We start from the raw sequence: 20,387 nt of genomic DNA on the forward strand, positions 1-20,387 counted from the left end.
AGAGTACTGCATATTCTACGGATCCACCCCACCCACCCAAAAAGTGTCTAAAAAGATAAATCACAGTCCTGTTATTTATTTTATTGAAATATAATCGACCCCTGAGGCTAGAGAAGAAGGCCACAGATTGTGCCTCGTCTAGCGCCTCAGTCTGACACAGCCAGTTAGAACACAACAGACCTGCCAAAAAACACGTTACACAACTTGTGAAAACTCCTTTTTTGCAAACCAAATGTAAAAGTTTCCACCTTCATTCACTTACAAAGTTTCGGGATGTATAAAACTGAAATCTGTTACATAATTTAAACAGAAGCTCTTCATTTACTCACAATCGCCCTTTCAGGATTCCTCAGGGATTTTGATCAACCCGAGAAAGGCAGCAATCAAATGTTTCTGGACAAAAAACAGATACCAGCAGGTAGTTTGCTTAGTTTAGCACGAGCCTCACCAGGAAATTTGAAAAACACACACAGTGGGGAGCTTTTTTTCTTTGTCCAGGTCTGGGACACACTGAGGTAACAGACAGTAATAAATTATTTAATTCCTTATAAAACACACAAGATTCATATCAATAATACAAAATGGTATCAAACACACATGATGCAACATTTTCAACACATTCGGTTTTTCTTCTTTTTTCCTGGAGTCTGTTGCTTCTGTAATAGCTGGAGTCCTTTTCTGGAAACTCCTGATCAGTAAATGTCGATCAGTACTGTCAATGTTGTATTCCTCCTTTAGCAGAGGGCGATTCCCACTTCCACGCTCAGGTGAATTTGTCATTTAATAAATGATTTTTCACGGGCAGCCTTCTTAAATTCAAAACTGAATACCGAACAACGTTTTTTTAAATACCTTTTGAATATTTTTAGTCCCATCCTAGTTTTACTCTGTTACAATCACCACAGAGGCAACAGGCACACAGCGTTACGACACCTATCAGCTCGCTTCGTTTTCCCTATTTTTACATTCAGACGTTGTTACCGTGCTCCTCGCTTCTATTACTGATTCAGAAAGAAAACAACATGCCGATAGGAAAGTGAGAAATCGTATTAAAAGTGCAAAAAGAAAAAAAAAAAAAAAAAAAAAAAAAAAGATGCACTCCTTCCTTCAAGAGTCCGTATTCATCCAGAGAGCAAAGTGTCAGCTGAAACTTTAGTGCGTTAACAGTACGAGCCATTTCGTATATTATTAAACTGTACATTCCTATCCACCGCACGACCACGAGCACCGAGTCACTGAGCGTGTTGTTGCTTCTAGTGTGCAGTTTCCCTACACCTAACCGTGGTCTGTGGCTAAGCTAACATGGCTTTCAGCCCTGGGAGCGCCGCGCCGCCGACACATTCCCAGGTTACCGTTTTTACCCCCCACACAGATTTATCTTATGACGTAGTCCTGAATTCAGTGGTGCAGTCTGAACAGCCTGTAGACTGAAATAAAGTGACATCACATGGTTTTGGTTAGTGGCCAGCGCAAATCACGAAGCTCTCGTTATCCCTTATTCTATTTCATTAAGACTTTCCTGGAGAGCTTCTGTAAAACAGCACTGAATCTCTTTACATTGCCACAGTTTGTTTTTTTAATATCAAATATAATCATATTTTTCTGTAATATTTCAGCTATAAAAACATGGGAGGAAAAGAAAAGTATCAGGACAGCTGATCGTACAGTACTTAACAGATTGCACTCGTTACCGACGACGACTGAAGAGGCAACCGAACCAACCGTCAAACACTTCGAGACAAAGTGGCTCCTGGTGCCGTCTGTTTGCACGTGAGAAACTAGTCCCGCGTAAGAGTGTAAACAAGGCCTTTAACAGATCGCCACGCCAACCGGTCTCAGTATTCTCTTTAACAATAATCAAACACTTGCTGATCTGCTCGTAGCATTCACTGACACATGTGACACGTTTCTTTCACTTGCCCTCTCGCCGCCCTCCAAACTGACATTTCCAAACCACATCACCACAATGTTCACGCTCACTATACTCACTGGGCTCACCGTCCACGTATCGACGACACTGCACAACATCTATTGTCACCACTCTCGGCTTCGTCCGCTCTGCAGAAAGAGAACAGGGATCCAAAGCCGGCCTCGTCGGGCATCACGTCGGAGCTTTTCCCACCGGAATTGAAGGTGCGTGGGGACAGACTGCTGGGAGTCAAAACCACAAACACCGCTGCTTTTCCTTCCCTTGCTCAAGAGGACAAAAGGTTCCAAGTCCAAGGTGATTCTGACCCCTGTCTTTCCCGGACAGTTTGTTGTCTTGTGCCACGTTTCATAGTAAGTTCATAAATTAGATAACTATGCATTTCAGGGACGAGTACAGATGGGGAGAGGTTCTCAAAGAAAGAAGAAAAACCTTTGAAAAGGACCATATAGTGAGGGGGGCAGGCGTAGCGCTCAGTCCGAGGCATCGTGAGGGGCCGAGTCCAACATTTCAGATCAATTTCATCCTTCCTGGATCCATCGAGTCATTCCTCAACCAACCCCCAGTCCCTTTTGTGCTCCCGTAGTTTGACCACTGCTGGGGAGTTCCCTGACATCCAAAGGTTTGTTGGTGTGTGTGCGTGTGTGTGTGCGCGCGTGTGATAGATGATGGAGATGATGAGCTTGGTCACAATATGGCGCAGTGGAACCTGTGGGAGGCCGTGGAACGCTCCGCCCTCCACTTCATCTTCTTTTTCTTCTTCTGGTTTCTCTCTGGGACCTGTTGTCTGCAGGCAGCAAAAAAGAAGAAGAAAAGGCATAAACCTCTTTTTTAATCATTTGAAAGCAAAACTTTAACTTTGTACTTTAGAATTATCTCATATAAATGATCATTTTTCTCCAGCTCAGGAAATTGTCATTTTAATCTCCAAATTTTACCCACAAGGTCAATTTCCCAAGTTTTACTTTTGATTTCCATTTCTGACGCCGAGTAGTGGGAATCAAATTTAAAAACAGCAGATAATTGCAATGATCCCCCTGAACTAGTACATTACGCCCCTTTAATAAAACTCTTTTTATAACCTTTGCACTGTTTTTACTGAGCTCCAGGCTTGTGTGTCTAATGTTTTCCTGTGCTCATGTCTCCAGAATCGAGACAGAGCCGAGTCCACTGCTATAAAAGAACCCATAAATCCATAAATCAATGCACTGGCTGTTGCTGATTAAGTATAGCATTTCATGAGTGCTCAGGGCAGATCATTCAATATTCTGTGAACCTCCCTGGTGACTGGATGTCTAAAGTATGACCACAGGACGGCAGTGTTGATTCATCGAGCTCCAAATGTGTTGCAAAGGAAGAGTTTTCTCATGAGTCAGCTACAAGCTGGCAAACGCACAATAAGAGCTTTCCACAAGTCTAGTAATCGTCTTTTTTTAAATAACGTGTGAGAGAACGCACTGATCTGCTGCTGTGTAACGAGCACGAAGCCCCGACACCACGAGAGGGATTACTTGTCGCCCTTCGGAGTGTTCGGCCAGACTTATAAACAGGATGTGACCACATACAAAAACCAAATTCTTCTGAAATTACACGGGTCAAGACAGGAAGTGGCTTTGGTCTTGTTTCCCCCCCCCCCCTTTTTTTTCCCCCCATCCTTCCTAAAAACACTTTCACAGTCCAGCGTTGCGCTGCGTTGCATCACTTTAGCTTTATGGCCAGCTGATGCATTTTTACTGTTGCTTGATATGAGATTTCAGCTGCTCCAGAGTTTTGAAGTTTTCTTTGCCATGCTGTTTGTTATAGGTGACTGCAGATCAGACTCCTTTAATTAGAGCTGCATAGTCATGTTTTGTGTTTTGGTATCATCTATGCCTCTTTGATCCAAAAACCTTTTACCAAGTTTATAATTAACAGCACCGTCACAGATGTGCATATTAGCCATGGCATTTTTTTTTTAATCCTTTATTTATCCAGGTAAAAAAATCTCATTGAGATTAAAAATCTCATTTCCAAGAGAGACCTGGCATCATGGCAACAAAAGTCACATACCACATAGGTATATAGCATTCAAACTAATACCCCCTCCACACCATCTCACACGCCTTTAGGACAGAGCGCTGTTGTCGGTACGATTTTGTAAAAGAATCCGAAATTCGTGTCTTGTAAAACAAACCTCACTTCATCTTTAATGAGACGGGAACACGTCGGCGTTCCTTTGCAGTTTTAACCTGCACTCACAGGCGGTACCACGATTTTTGTTCCATCTGTTTTAATGAAGTGCTGCCTTTCACGCAGTGGTGACCCATCTTTACATAAAGTGCATCCCTATCCCAGCGTATTTATTTCAAAGATCTGAAGGTCCTCAGGTTACCTTATAACACGAACCAGTTCATGAAAGGCTTTGTCCACGTTCATTGGGGGGTCCTTGGCACTGGTTTCAATATAAGTTATCTGAGGAAACAAATATGAAACATGAGCAGCTCAGTCAGGTGTTTAAGTTTACAGTAATGTGCAGTTCAAGTCTGTGATGGTTCTGAAAGACCAATAATGATTAAGCATTAATCGCATTCAGAACTGTTGCCTGTCTAAACAAGCTGAGAAGTAGCAGCTTGCAGGCCTATAAATGCCATTTGCTCATTTCCTTGAACGCTGGTCTTTTCTGCCCCCGTACACAGCCTGTGTTTATTACAGACTAACATGAAAACACTGAAACTTAAAGCTTTGCATAATTCAAAAACCCTGATGCTGTTTGTAGGCGGTAATAAGTCATCAGGGACACGTGCTTAAGGAAAGACTACTTACATTATGCTTTGCAGCCATCTCCTGCCCCTGGTCAGTTGTGACTTTTCTTAGGTGGACCAAGTCCACTTTGTTTGCGACCAGCACCATGGGGAAGGCCTCCCTGAGACGATAAGGACACAGAGTCGAGATGCAATGCATCGCTGTATTACTGAATATTTTATCGATGCGTACAGATGTTTCAAACAGCCTTGAATGCTTAGTCATAGGAGGATATGACTAATTCTCGCTTGCATTTGAAACGCTAACACACTAAAAAACAGGCCATGTTTAATTTGGGATAGATCAGCTGCTGATGAGCGCAAATTTTGACAGACTCCAACTCGTTCAGTTCCGTTTTTTTTGTTTTTCCATTTCCTGCGTGTGACTCAGTTTTATTTGTCAGTCACGGTCGAGAACTGACGACGACAGATTTCAGCTTTGGAAATAACTGATGTTCCGTCGGTGTGAGCAAGAGCGAGGAAAGGAGGAGACCTTCATCTTCAACCGCCCTTAAATCACATGATAACCATACCCCTCAGCGCGGCCCGAGTCAGCGAGGGCAAAGTTTGGTCTTTAATGAATATGATGAACTACTTCCTCTTTTGCTATATTTAACAGAGTGGTTCACACAGACTTTCAGTTGAAATGTTGGTGCTTTCCAGACTGCTCGTATAGCTTTTGCAAACAAACCTTTTGAACTGCGTACCCTTTGTGTTCATAAGGGCACACTAGGACAGAGACCAAGACTCTCTGGAAGATAACATGTGCCTTAAATGGAAAGGGGAACCTAATCGGATGCTATATATGACATCTAAGGCAAAATTTACTTCACAACATTTCAGTTCTTTGTCTCCCTTTGGACCAAACATGACACAGACAGCCCTGACTGCACATTTATGACACAGTCTGACACAGATCTGTCTGACGGTGTAATGAGACATTTATACTGAATGAGATTAACAGTATAAAGAAAAGGTTCAATAAAATAAACTACATACAACTTGCCTCCAACTTTCACACAGTGCAATCAACGTTCGTGGCACCAGTGATTTCAAGCGTTTCTCATGATTAAATACCGTCTCAGGTTGCTTGGCACCATGTTAGCAGTAACCATCCTCTGACTGAGGACTTCTGAAACCCCCCAGTGCAGCCAAAGCCAAGAAACAGGTTCAGTCACCAACACACTAAAAAGTGATTCTCTCCACCCAAAAAATACTATCCTCTGTGCTCTCATGTAACACACTGTAAAAAAAATGCCCACTTGGAAAAGTGTGGGAGTTTAAACTTGAAAAAGTTTAAACTGCCTATATATGGATAAACAAATGCTTATAATGCACTGATACAGTAAGCGCACCGTGCATTCATTTCTTTGTATAATCTTCAGCTGATAAGGCTCACTGCTATGACGTAGTCAGCTAGTTATTAAAGCCATGTTTTAATAACTAGCTGCAAAACTTGCTCCAAGAGAAACAAAGAAAAGAGGGGCTGCAAAAGACTTTGCAAGAATATTTTATTTTGTTGTCCAAGTGTTTATTTTTCTGCTCCTACCTGTCTTTGACCCGTAGTATGAGTTGATGGAATCGGTCAACGTGTTCAAAGCTGGCCTTGTCCGTCACCGAGAAGACGATCAGGAAGCCGTCTCCCGTCCTCATGTACTGCTCCCTCATTGCACTGAACTCCTCCTGACCGGCCGTGTCCAGTACTGTGTCCATGTCGGGACAAATGCATTAATACACTGAGAAGGGTCTCAGGGCTCTTCACTTAAATCACACAAGTACACGAAATACTCCCCGAGCATCATCTGATGCAAGGATCGCACTTTGAACATGCATACGTTCATTAAAAATACATCAGACTAAAACAAAACTGATCCACACACAAACATCAGTAGTATTTAAAATGTGATTTTTATCAGAGCCACTGTGGACGTCCTGTCACTACAACATGTGAGTTTTAGTTTCATGCCCCCCCCCCACCAGCACAATCGCTGCACACTGGGAGAAACACATTTGTACATCTACGTGGGTCTGTGGGCCACTGTCCTTATCTTGAGTGCATTCATGGCTTAGCTACACGCTTGCGTAACAGTTGCATCACAAAGTGACATTTTCTCTTTGCAAAGGTCAGAAGTTCACTTATAAAAGACTGAACATATTCAATGATAGAACAATTTAGAAATGATCTGTTTTTCAGGTGTTTTTGCATCCTTTAAATATAAATTGAGTAATTATAAAAGGGAAAGGATAAAATTATGGAATTGTACACAGTTTCTCTCACATGGAAAAACCACAGCTGATGTTTTATATAAAGCTCAGTGTAGACAGCTGCCGCAGGATTGTAATTACGGGCAAAAGAAGAACAATAACAAATGTTAACTTGTGGCACGATGATGGATGTGTTGTGCTGACTGAAACAAAAGGAGGGAAAAATAAGAAGCATAGAAGATTTACAAGCTGTCTGGTTCTTTGGAACTCACCGTCCAGTATGGCCCACTGTCCGTCTATTTCTGTGTGTTTAAGATACGAGTCCTCAATCGTGGGATCGTAGTCTGGCACGAAGATCTTCTGGAAAAACTGGATGGTGAGGGCACTCTTCCCGACACCCCCATCCCCCACCACCACCAGCTTGTACGTTGGCAGGTTGTCACTTGGCACGGCGCTGGTTGCCATGGCTACCCTCTACAGTGGCGGTAAAGGTGGGAAGTAGGTAGGATAGCAGGTGGCTGACGAGACGCACCTGGCTGGCTGAAATGCAGAACCAAGTGAGGGAGACGAGGGATTGACAACAAAGGGAGGGAGGGAGAGAACAAGCCAGAGATGTGTTAAGATTTTTATTCCCCCCCCCAGGCTGGTTTTACATCACCATGGAGACAGAGCACAGCCAGGAGATGTAGATCAAAGCAGAAAGAGGAAAAACAAAGATGGGAAAACTAGAGCAAGAGAGGCCAAAAGGCAGAGTTCAGCTCGGCTCACGCTGGATTATTTTCATAGCTGAGTAACAGTAAGTTCGTCCCAGAGCTGCACCCACCAGAGGAACAAGCTCAGCGGCATGTGCTCACGGGCTGAAAGCCCAAAGCAGCGACAACACAAGCTAGGGCTGGGTATCGTCGCCGATTTTTATAATTGATTCAATTCTGATTCACAAGCTCCCGATTCAATTTTGACTCAAATGATCAGAATTAGAATATTTCTGTCTCAGTACATGTCTATATTTTTATATCCATGTATAGAAACAAAGCTGACACGTGTGAGCATCACAGCAGATGACTGTGTCAAAGTAACCAAGGATAAAAACATGAAGGCGATTTTCCTGGCCTGGCTTTTTATAGCAGATAACCCTATTAAAATATTCTGCAGTAGTTAAGAAAACCATGAATCAACATACGAACATTGAGTCACTTAAGCAGCATCAGGTAGAGCGCTCTCTCTCTCTCTCTCTCGACACATACACACAATCATAGGCGAGCGCTTCCTTTGCAAGCAGCTAAAACCACCACACAGGAAAATCCCTGCCAAGCAAAATACTTCGGTTTCAAATTAAGAGCTTTCCTCTAAAATACAAAAAAGAAAATGCTGTCATTCTGCTGCTGCGTGAAACAGACGACCATTAGAGCGTGCATATGGCATCTTTGTAAGCTGGCACATTTTAAATCTAAGTGGGAAGCTTTCCTGCGTGTGCTTCACAAGTCAAAACTAAATGAATGACGACAACAAAGCCACAGAAATATGACGGCTCAAACACAGATGTACAGCTGGAGCTTCTAATTACTTTTTAAGAACAAAAATGAACTTCAACATTAAGGGGTTAAACTGAAGCTTTCTGTGGGAGAGGCGTCAGTGCTCAGTATATCAAATCATTCAGAGGCATTCTGCACTTAAACCACAGGAGAACAGCCTGTTTGCTACTCAGTCGTAAGATTATGTGCTTCGAATCAGGCATCGCCTTGTTGCTGGAGCTTTAATATCCACCGTGCTATCTCAGTCTGTCGTGGCAGAAAGTTCAGACCACAGCTGTCCTCGAAGCTCCCAAATCTACAAAGAATGAGTCACGAGAGGAGAGCGGGAAAGCGGGTGAGAGAAATCGGAAGCAGGAGTGAGGCGGAGGAAGTCGGGCCGTACGAGGACAAAGTTGACAGAAATGTTGTAGCGTGGTGTTGAGTCGCTGCACAGAGAGCCGCTTTAGTTCGCTTCCTGTTTTTGATGCGTGACACTGACTGCTCTTAACTCCAGGCATACAATTAAAACAGTTTTTTAAAAATAATCTGAGCAGACTAGGGCTGCCACGATTTGTCGACTAGTCACGATTACGTCGACTATCAAAATCGTCGACGACTGATTTAATAGTCAACGCGTCATTTGAAGCTTTGTAAGATCACAAAAGACGCAGGAATAAGTGGCAGGATTTAAGAGTGTAATAACGGACTGAAACAGAAGATGGCAGCATTGCATGTACAAGGATGTCAGCTACCGTTAAACCCCGAAGAAGAAGAAGAAGAAGCAGCTGTGTCCCAGAATTCATAGCGCGGCCCAGCGCAGTTTCCAACAATGGCGGCAGCTAGTTAGTTTTAATATTACTCTTATTATTCTTTCTGGGTCACAAAATAAACGTTTAACATATTTTCAGGCGAGAATGTAGCTGTGTAAACCTCAAATATCTGCTCAGTTTATCAGGACACCACATATTTTCAAAAGCGCTCCGACGTTTTTGGAGACATCTGTTACCCACTGGCTCGTTAGCGAGCCGGGGGCTAGGCTCACTAGCGCCGTGAGAACACCGGACTCCCCGCAAATCGTTTTCAAACCCACCGCCGTCTTTCGCTACTCAGGTTAAATATATATGAGTCACTTAGATAACTTAAAAATGTTGTTTGGCTTTTTTCAGTGTTTTATTTGTTCCTGAGTAAATCAGTTTGTCTGAGATTAAAGTTAAAGTTTTTACACAGCTGAATAAACGTCAAGCAGACAGCTGATCATCAGAAGTGTGAGACGCTGGAGAATTTACTCCGGTGTCCTTTTATATTTTAGATAGCAATGAGTTTATTAAACTGCACCGAAACAATCTGCAAATGTCATTAAAATTTAATAAACTATCATCTTGTCTTTATTTTTAGTTAGCACAGACCTTAAACACTTAAAGCTGTAAGCTAATGATAGTTATATAAGAGCAGATGCTGCTGGTGCAATAAGCTGTAGTTTTACGTCCAATGGATGATGATCTGATTAGTCGACTAATCGCAAAAATAATCGGTGACTAGTCGACTATCAAAATGATCATTTGTGGCAGCCCTAGAGCAGACAAATAATCGCACAACACTTCCTTCATGGAATTAGATCTGCACAGGTTGGAACCAACTTTTCCTCATCATTCACAACACCCAAATTACAGCCACAGTCAGCCCAGACGCTGCCAACCTTCAGTCCAACCCAGAGCCATCGGAAGCTTGGAGATGTGTGTGATAAATCTGGGGTGACCAGAAACAAGTCGATCAGAGGGACCGCTTGGCTCGAGCAGTTTGAGGACAAAGTTAGAGGTTAGAGGAGGAAAAGATGAAGAGCACCGAGAAGCTTCATGGATGTAATGGAGGAGGACATGCACAGGGTTGGTGTGACAGAGGCAGATGCTCAGGACGGGTGAGCTTTAATAAATTTGCATTTTCCTCTGCGTGCCCTTCCTAATGCAACCCTCCCATTTACCTGTGCTTGGAACCATTACTAGGAGTGACCAACGCCCATGAGACCGGGTTTGTGTGTCATCCCCTCCCAAACCTAGAATCTTTCACATGTCAGACAAATAACCACCATGGAGCCCCAGAATTTCATCACAGGCTCTACAGGTCGCTCTTCCAACTGCTGCTTATAAAGAAAAAGCATCTGCAATCTTTTAAGAGTGTGCATGAAGATAACCTGCCAAAGAGGCCTTTCTGTCCAGAAAGAGCGTTGGAGTAAATCTGCAGTTTGATCTTGAGGGTACAAAGAGCAGGCCTTTTGAAACAGAACAATCAGAGAGAGTCGTTTTGCCAGTAACTGAAGCATGACGATAGGAAATCTTATTGTTCTGGATTGTTTTGCTGCCTCTGGACAGCTCTCAGTCGTTGACTCAACTATTCATTTTTTTTGTATTGGGAAGCATCTGAGGAAAATTTGAGGCCATGAGTATCAAAGCTGAAGTTGAACTCCAAGTAGACCTTGTAACAGGCTAATGATCCTAAGCACGCTGGCAAATCCACACTGGAATGGCTCAAAAGCAAAAAAAGACCCAGATATGAATCTCATTAGAATGTTGAAACATGAGGCACGTGCAGGAAAATCCCCACACAGCTCCAAACTTAAAGGATTTTTCCACAGAAAAAAAAAAAAAAAAAAAAAAAAAAAAGTGTGTCTGCTGATGTTATAAAAGCTGATTTGATGATACCAGCACTGCTAATCTGTAGATACCAAATATTTTTAAAAATTAACAAATTTAAATAAGATGTACCCTTTTTAAAAACAAACAAACAAAAAACAAACATTAGTTTGGGGAGCTTTCCTCAACATAAATAAAATAAATTATCCAAATGGTTCTTATTATTTTGATATCATTCCAGACTCTTTGGCTAGAAATGAAACACCTCCAATGTTCATAAAGAGAAATTTGCTCCAAGGTCATTTTATTGGTAACATTAAGTATATGAAATTTTATTGCAAAGATATTAAAACATGCACCCAAAGCCATCCAAATACATATAACACATAAAATTAAAACCAGACTTTCACATTACAACGAAACCTGCAGATTTACAGTTTTAATTAAACTGCAGCAAGAGATAAAAGCATAAAAAAAGAGAAACATTCACCCACTAGCATCAACACTCCTACCACCCACACACCCATTCCTCCTCCATCGTGCAGGAAACAGCTGTCAGCTGGCTAAAGTCCATCCTTTCCTGCAGCACAATGGAGGGAAGGAAGATGTTTCCTTCCTTTGCAATGCCAAGCCAGGTTAAGCAAAAAGATTGAGTCAAATTCCTGATGTTAAAACAAAAAAATAAAAATAAACTCTTCAGTCGTTTAGATGTCTGGATGGCTGTCAAAGCCACAAAATAGGTGTCTATTCCACTTTAAAAGCCATCTATGACTGAAGAAAAACAAATAACCTCATGAAGCACTCTGAAACCACAGCACACATTACAGCTGTGGTTTTTACACCAGTCATACATTTGGTGTTCTTGATGAAACCAACTCACATCTAAACCTTATCAGGTTCATCTTGATTTCACTCTTAGACTATTTGGTGGCATCTCCCTACAACTGCATCTGTGCCTTAGAAAAACAGAACGACAGGTGACATCAGAAACCACACAGAAGACTCTGTGGAGAATCTGTTTATTACAAACTAGCCAAACCACTTAACCCCAGCACAAAAGAGACAAATAACCCTTAACCTTCGCCTGACTTTTGGACAATAACATGCATCGAGAAAAAGAGAGCGATAACATGAGGACTAAAATGTTTGATGTGTTCAAGAGAAGTGTGTTAAATTTGTAAAATAAGGACAACGTGTTACAAACCACCCAAAACAGTATCTGCTGACACTTCTGAGGTATCACTTCACTTCACTTTAAACAGACTGTACTTGTGTTTTACTCAAACCTGGCATCAGCTGCAGGACAGAGATGCTAACTAGCCAACCGTAGCAAAATATAATATAATATATGGCCGGGAAGCATTAGCATCAAAGGGTTTGTTTGTTTTTTAAATATAGATTTGTCTGTCTGTGAGAACGTCATCTTCGACTGCTAAGTTAAGTGTTGACGTGTTTTCCAATCAGCTGTGCGAGGCCCTTCTACTCTCCATTCTTGTGTATTTGTGAGCAGCTCGCTCACTGGTCAGGTTGTTGTTGCGACAGTCCTTCATCATCTACCCTCAAAACCAGTTTTGTCCTTAAAGCTGCAGAGCAGGAGTTCAGGATGAGAGACTGTCTCAGTAAGGCAGCTGGTTTACTGCCTACTCGTATTAAGTGACAAAGAAGAAACATGAAAGTTGTGCTCAGATCACACATGCATTCCTCTGTGGAAAACCATCCCTGTTGTATTTATAACATTATGATTTTAGGGGAGGAATTATGCTAAGAAAGCAGTCATGGTTTATAATCCTAAAGAAATCCTAGAAGGCAGGTTTAAGGTTCAACAATCCAACTCTAACCCAAACTCATGTCAGTTTCCCACTGGGCTACACGAGAAAGTCGTTCACTCCTTTAATAGATTCTTTCAAAATAAGACACACCTTTGATTTCTCACTTGTTCTAAAAGCATTTCCTCCCACATTCATTCCAAGTTGTTAAAAGTACACCCAACTGCACGTTACAACTACAGTTTTCTACAGTGTGTCCCATTACACGAGTCCAAAAACCACAAAATTAAATCACAACAACTATGATTTCAGTAAATACCCTGTGGGACACAAACAGGAGCACTCGCTCATGTCTTCACCGAACTCGGCAGCCCCAGCTGACCATAAAATGCCGTTTCCCCCCCTCATCCCTCACACAGCCAGTAAATCTGCAGCACATCTGCTTACACTCTGCTGGTGTGTGCATTTACACAGAAAATGGATGAAGCTGGTGTGTTTTGAGCCTCACATTCTGCCCTCGCAGAAAGTCTCCCTGGGCTCGAGACGTGGCTAGTTGCTGTTGGGAAAGGATCAAGGGATTTCCCTCTTCACGTGGGAACAAAGCAGCTCCATAACTCACAGAAGGAACACAGCAGTGCACGCCCCGGTCTGCACTGTACTGCTGATATCAACACTCATCAATCAGATGAAGTGTTAAACCATAATTCACCAAGTTAAACATGCGATAAAGTCCACACAGATTCCACTTTAACGTTTTAACTTATCCATTTCGAAAATTTACATTTTGCTGAAGTTGATCAAGAATAATAATCGTTTATGTTGAAACTAACTTTTTGTTGAGAAACAGGGTTCAAAAAGCAGGAAAAGCAGTAATTCACCATAGAACTGCCCGCCACTGAATCCATCCACAGATAACTCCCCAACGGGGTGAAATCAGTGCCCGACCCATCAAAATCAAGACACAAGAAGTGGAATCCTTCACTGCGCACATTAACGCTGTGGATAAGAACATCAAGTTCACCAGGGAAGACACAAAGGACAACTGTTTGCCTTTCCTGGACTGCGCTGTGCACATTGAAGAGAACGGCAAACTCAACATCGAAGTTTACCGGAAGCCCACACACACAGACCAGTACCTCCTCTTTGACTCCCATCACCCTTTGGAACACAAACTTGGAGTAATCAGGACCCTACACCACCGGGCAGAACATGTTCCCTCTAAGCCTGAAGGGAAAAAGAAGGAACACACACATGTAAAGGAAGCACTCAAAACGTGCGGCTATCCTAAATGGGCGTTCTTAAAGTCAGCAAAGAGGCACAGAAAAGAAGACCAGACACCAGCGAGGGAGGACAGACGCAACAACATTGTCATCCCATATGTAGCCGGCGTATCAGAGAAACTCAGGAGAGTTTTCTCCAAGCATGACATCCCAGTGTATTTCAGACCCAGCAACACGCTCAGACAGAAACTGGTTCACCCGAAAGACAAAACGCCAAAACACAAACTTAACAATGTGGTGTATGCTGTACAGTGCAGCGAGGAATGCTCAGACCTCTACATTGGAGAGACCAAACAGCCACTTCACAAGCGCATGGCACAACACAGAAGAGCCACCTCCACAGGACAAGACTCAGCAGTCCATCTGCATCTTAAGGATAAAGGACACTCTTTCGAGGATGCCAATGTTCACATTTTGGACAGAGAGGACAGATGGTTGTAAAGAGGAGTGAAAGAAGCCATCTATGTCCACTGTGAGCGACCATCTTTGAACAGAGGCGGGGGTTTACGACACCAACTCTCTGCCATCTATAATCCAGTTTTGAGATCCCTCCCAGACACCTTAACGCCCACTCACATCCTGGACCATCTGACCTCAGGAATTCGCATGATAAGGTGGGGCCAGGTTTCACAATGAACACACCCGAAACTCTGGCTGATTGGGACCCACGCCCAGTTTCCCACCTTGGCTCAGGCGATTAGAGGATCATCAGGGGGTCCTTTGTCCCTCTGTGGGGGGAAACTCCCACTAGGCTTATATCTGGGACTCTCCACCATTTGACCTTAGAACTGAAGAAGCTTCTCGGATGAGAGGTGAAACGTCTTCAAGCAACTTAAAGAAGTCCAGACGCTTTTCTTTGCAAGCTCCTTTGACTACGATGACCTGGATGACTGAGAACCTTCACAGACAGACCCATATTAACCATGTAATGATCTAATCGCATCACAGTTTATAACAGCCAGTTATATAAAAACAAATAATTTATTTTTTTACTATAAGCTGGGAAAAACTTCCTTCAATCATGCATGTTTAGAAAGCCATAAAGACGCCAACCAGCTGATCAGAGCAGCAGAGAATAAAGGAGTGCATAAATAACTGTGCGTTAAAGAAAGAAAACTGCTTATATATTTAAAAAAAAAAATTTTTTTTAAACCCTTAAAACTAACAGCTAATAGCTGAGAATGCCACTACCTCCAATTAGAAATTACAGTCTATAATCAGTCGGCTTAAAATAACAGCAGTGTGGATCTCACCTGTTCAATCTGGGAGAGAAGGCACTGCACAGCTCCCACCATTTATAATGTGTGACAGTCCTGCCATCTAGCCAAAAATCTAAATACACAAACCTGCTCAGGGACAAAATAATAAACATCAGGCTGCAAAAAAAAAAAACAAGTGCAAACAGCCAGTGAGTCTCATGTTAACAGTGTTAATCCTCAAACAGGAAACGCTAACATTATTAAGGTAACGCCACAGTCCAAGGACAAGCATCACGCCGACTGGTTCAGGACATATCTGTGGCTCGAGCCTTTAATGGCCGAGCGAGCTGCTTGGTTGGTAAAATACACGGCGGTGTGTTACCTCACCACCGTGTATTTTACCAACCAAGCAGCTCGAAGCCAGAACGAACAGAGCAGAAATGAAGATGAGAGAAAAGTGAAGTTAAAGCCATATTATAGCTGGAGGAGAACAGCGATCTGAGGTCAGCTCACAGGTTACGTTCCCACCATCCTCGCCTCCCCCTGGGTGGGGGGCCAGGGGGAGGCGAGGAGCATTTAAGGGGGTGACTGTGGAATAATCACACAGCCAGTCATGTACACTGGGCACTTTAAAATGTTTGTGTGAGACAGACTGGGTGGGAGTAGTTGCAGTACAGGACTTTTCTGGAAAGGGTCATGTAAGGGGTGTGGGGATGCTGGGAAGGATATGTAGTGACTGACACCATCCAGCCAGGAAGCACATGAGTAATGGTTTTCAAAAGACTGTCTCTGCCCATCAACACTAAAAACAAGCTCTGTTTTCAAGCTAGAACTGGCTCAGCACCATTTCCAGAACCTTTTCCAAAACGCGGGACTCGTGCAGACGCAGCAAAAGCTGCACAGAAACCGAACGTGCAGCCTCCGTGTGGAGTAAGATGCTATCCCCAAGCCAGCGTCTTATTGCACAGCTGAGACTGCTTCAAAGTAATGATTATTTAAGCAGCAGCAGGCTTTGATAATTACACTTCACAGTCAGATGCTTTAAACTCATTCTGGCAGTCGGTGTTTTACTGTACGACTGCCTCCAACAGGAACACATCAATCAAAGTCTCCCGCCTTCGACGCATTTCCTCCAGTAACACGTTTCACGCTCAGATCTCAAACACCCCACGGCTGAGAGGACAAAGTGCGAACAGCTCGCTAAATGACTAATCACATGATTGCAGGTCACAACCACTTAGCAGCCTCTGGTCTCAGAGCATTGTTGGTGACCCGATTTAAACATAAACTGCACAAACAGATGATGTGCAGCCTGAAAAAACAAAATAATCCATAAATTTTCAACAATGTGTGTCAGTTTGATCCAGAGTCACTCCCAGTACAGAGACACGCTCCTGTCATAAATCAAAGCAGCTCCGGGGCGCGGCGGCTTGGTGTTACCATAACAGAGCATGCAAACTGCTGTCAGGGAGCAGCTTTAAATGTGATGTTTGCAGTGCGTCTTTGTACTAGAAGAAAGATGAAATGCTTTTAAAGTTTTTGGGTTTTTTTAATATTTGATTACGCAACAGTTTTAGTGGTCACTACACTGCATACAGCTCATGAAATAGAAGGGCGATCTCAGAAACACAAATATAACGTTGTCTGTGCTTTGTGATGAAATTTGTCAATTTGCTTGCTAGTCAATATAAAATGAGAGTATCTGTGACTAATGTCACCGCCCATCAGTTAGGAAAGTCCTGTTGTGCAGCCTCACGAGTGTTTTCAACATCACCTTCTTGAGGTTTTGAAATCATATGACAGAGCAGGGAAGTGTTTCAAACCGGGCAACCGTGGCCAAGGAGGTTGGGAAGCGCATCTGTAACCGGAAGGTCGCCGGTTCGATCCCCGGGATCGCTCTCTGTCCTGGTCGTTGTGTCCGTGGGCAAGACACTTTACCCTACCTGTTGGCCAGAGGGCTGCGATATGGCAGCCTCGCTTCTGTCAGTCTGCCCCTGGTGTGGCTACAACTGTAGCTGCCTCCACCAGTGTGTGAATGTGAGAGTGAATGAATAGTGGCATTGTAAAGCGCTTTAGGTGCCTTGAAAAGCGCTATATAAATCCAATCCATTATTAATTAAGACTGGGTAAGTGTGGCCCAGGTAGGAACTAAACTGGTTTGGGAAGAGTCATTACATCCCCCATTTACCAGTAATACCTTATTTGCATACCTCACATAGTAAAAATGATGGATAATCTGCAAATAATGCAGATTACAGCCTCAATAACCTGCATAAAATAGTGATTTTTATTTTAATTGTGCAATTCTTCCGTTAAATCATGAGCATAAAGAGAAACTCGGGCTTGTTTTTACACTCGTGTAGCTCCCGTTTCTTCTATCTCAATACGACTTAAAGTGTGTAGTTTATTGCTGGGCTTCAGTACAGTTGCATCCATAAATCAGCACATCTCCAGAGGCGTGCTTTTCCTGCAAGACTCGATATTGTGAAATAATAAAACATCCACGAGCAAAAATACAGGCAAAACAAGTTACTTTCCAAAGGTTTTGTTCACTTCCAAGTACTTTTTCCATTCTTTGTCACTCAGTTTTATTAATTTTTTTAAATCCACTGACATGGAGTGCCCACCAGTATTTGGACTTGTGTTTAACACACACACACACACACACACACACACACACAAAAAATTGTCTTTCATTTCAGGAATAAATCCTAGTTTGCTTTTTTTGTGGAAGCTACTGTTCTGCCTGTGATGGTGATACTGTACATGCACACCGCCTCCTCACTTTTACAGTCTCTCTCTCTGTGTTCTTTACAACTTGGTGGCCACACACAGAAAACAGCACTGTGTATTTTTATCCTTAGAGAAACTTGTAGCTTCTGTCTCAGATCTCCTTTAAACGGCTGCTTGGTTTGTGATAGACCAACGCATCCTAAACTTTGAATATGTTGCAGAAGCACCTGAACGCGCTTATTTCAAACACTGAATTTAAAGACAAAGGATCAGGCAGGAGGTAGCTGTTTGTCAGCTGATGTTATATTTATTGCATTTTCAGCATTTTCTTTTCATTTGAATTTAGGTAAAAGTAATTAAAATACAACCAACTGTTGAGCATAGTTCAACCTTCTGAATTCTGACCTAAGTGACTTTCAAACTTTATGCTGAAGAGACACCAAAAACAACTACAACGACATCCAAGACAATTTCGTCTCGTCGGCCGAGGGCACTTTTGAGCGCACCGCCTACGATGACTTTGTCTTGCAGTAAGCTCCAGTAGCATATAACCTGCACTTTCACTCACACACACACACACACACACACACACACACACACACACTCTCTCTCTCTCTCTCTCTCTCTCGCTTACTTCCTGTGGTCCACATCTAATGTTGGGTCACAGGACACAAAGTTGCTCTCAGAGAGCTCTGGCTCTTTAGCTTGCATCAGTTCACTCAGCCCAGTAAATGAAACCCTCAAGCAGAAGTCTGACCTGACAGTTGTGTGTGTGTGTGTGTGGGTGATTTTGGTCTGAGTTTTCTCTACGGAGTCAAGTGACCAGCTTCATCCTCATTATGGCCTTTCATGTACTTTTTGTGCAGTTGCAATCATTTGGGAATCACTGCTGGACCTAATCAAGCATGAAGGATACCATCTCAGTACATGACGGGGACAGAGGATAAAGGCTGTGAAGTCCCACATAAAGCTGGACACCTGGTCAATCTAGTCTGCAGCCATCTGAATGTAATTTACCTGCATGAAACGTCACAAAACTGTTCAGAAAAAGTCAGAAAAGCATCCAGCACTGTGCCCACCATCATCATCCTCATGAGGAGCAGAGGGAGGTGGAGAAGGAGAGAGGAGAAGGGTTTGGCCTTTCTCTGAAGTTCTGATGAAAAGATAAAGAGGGATCTGTCTCCAGACAGCCTAATGAACTGATGATTTCACTTTGCTATTAATAGTGGTGTGTGTGTGTGTGTGTGTGTGTGTGTGTGTGTGTGTGTGTGTGTGTGTGTGTGTGTCTGTCTGCAGGCTGACTGGTGCTTCTGAATGATCTCATCCTATGATTTGATGTATGAAGAATCTCTCTGTTCTCTCTGTCCAGCGGTTAAATCTGCACACGATTTCTGCCTCACAGCCGGACACCAGTGTGTGTGTGTGTGTGTGTGTGTGTGTGTGTGTGTGTGTGTGTGTGTGTGTGTACACAGCTGCTGGAAATAAAGAAATAGAGTAAGAGAAAAGGCAAACACTGTGTTTATGACTCTTCCCTGCTGGAAACGTCTGACACACGGAGCCAGGGCCTGCCTGAGTGTGAGGACGCCGACAGTAACCGCCCCTGAATAACGGATTTCGGCTGCTTCATCCTTTTCTTCAAGTTTGCACTGAAAAAGGAAATTCCGCAAATGTGATGCGGTAGGTCGTACGCTCATTTACAGCGAGCTAATCCCCGCCGACCGCCTGCCGTGCTGTCATTACTCGAAGTAATCCTGTGGCTGTTAGCTAGGCTACAGTAAGTTGTTGGCTTTCGCGTTAACGGCAGATTTCACCCGCGGGAACACCGACGCCCGCATTCACGACCTCTAGAGTCTCACACTCACCTACAACGAGCTTCCCTCTGGCGCAACGGCGACGTGTCCTCACACCGACATGTTTCTCCTCATCCTCCAGCTCGACTTCAAACCACCGCCGCCCTTTCGCCTCAGACAAGAGTGAACTGCCCACATCTACGAAACAATACGCCGAGTAGCTAATCTTTGTATTGCAACAGCTGATGCTAAAAATAGATGCGCCCCCGAAGGGGTGGACAATGGTTTTACTGTTGAGACGCGAAAGGACTAAATGTTGTTTTTCAGTGTGATATTAAATGTGTGTTCATGATTATTACAAAAATATAAGCCCTCTGTCTTTTCCCAGGATGTGTTTCTGGTGTTAAAATGTATAAAAACCACGAGGCAGTGACGGAGTACCCCCTTTTTTACTGAAATGGACTGTTCCCTTCTTCAGCGGAATCGTTTAAAGGGCTAGTCCTGTCAAACTGACCGTTCCTAATTTAGGGGAAGTCAAACGGATTAATTAGAAGACTGAGTGTTGATGT

At 43.2% G+C, this 20,387-nt stretch overlaps 1 protein-coding gene across 1 annotated transcript; it reads right to left on the reverse strand.

Annotated features, from left to right (window-relative positions):
• Nucleotides 1-60: 60 nt before the first annotated feature.
• mrasa (muscle RAS oncogene homolog a) lies at nucleotides 61-20,045 on the reverse strand. The gene is made up of 6 exons (XM_085250284.1): nucleotides 19,891-20,045; nucleotides 7,185-7,452; nucleotides 6,257-6,410; nucleotides 4,730-4,829; nucleotides 4,299-4,378; nucleotides 61-2,714 (listed from the first exon to the last, which is right to left on the reverse strand). The coding sequence occupies exons 2-6, from the start codon at nucleotides 7,375-7,377 to the stop codon at nucleotides 2,615-2,617; spliced, it is 627 nt and encodes a 208-aa protein (XP_085106410.1). The 5' UTR covers nucleotides 7,378-7,452; nucleotides 19,891-20,045; the 3' UTR covers nucleotides 61-2,614.
• Between the last annotated feature and the right edge of the window lie 342 nt (nucleotides 20,046-20,387).

Source organism: Mchenga conophoros, linkage group LG16, assembly GCF_057382185.1.
Source record: "Mchenga conophoros isolate Kocher_MC1m ecotype Shallow Benthic linkage group LG16, M_conophoros_male_GT1.1, whole genome shotgun sequence".
Taxonomy (NCBI): Eukaryota; Metazoa; Chordata; class Actinopteri; order Cichliformes; family Cichlidae; genus Mchenga; species Mchenga conophoros.

Coding starts and splice junctions, on each gene's coding strand:
- mrasa (XM_085250284.1), bottom strand. CDS start 7,377: ATGGCAACCAGCGCCGTGCCAAGTGACAACCTGCCAACGTACAAGCTG. Junction 6,411..7,184: donor ACAGTGGGCCATACTGGACG/GTGAGTTCCAAA, acceptor ACATGGACACAG/TACTGGACACGGCCGGTCAG. Junction 4,379..4,729: donor AGATGGCTGCAAAGCATAAT/GTAAGTAGTCTT, acceptor TTGTTTCCTCAG/ATAACTTATATTGAAACCAG.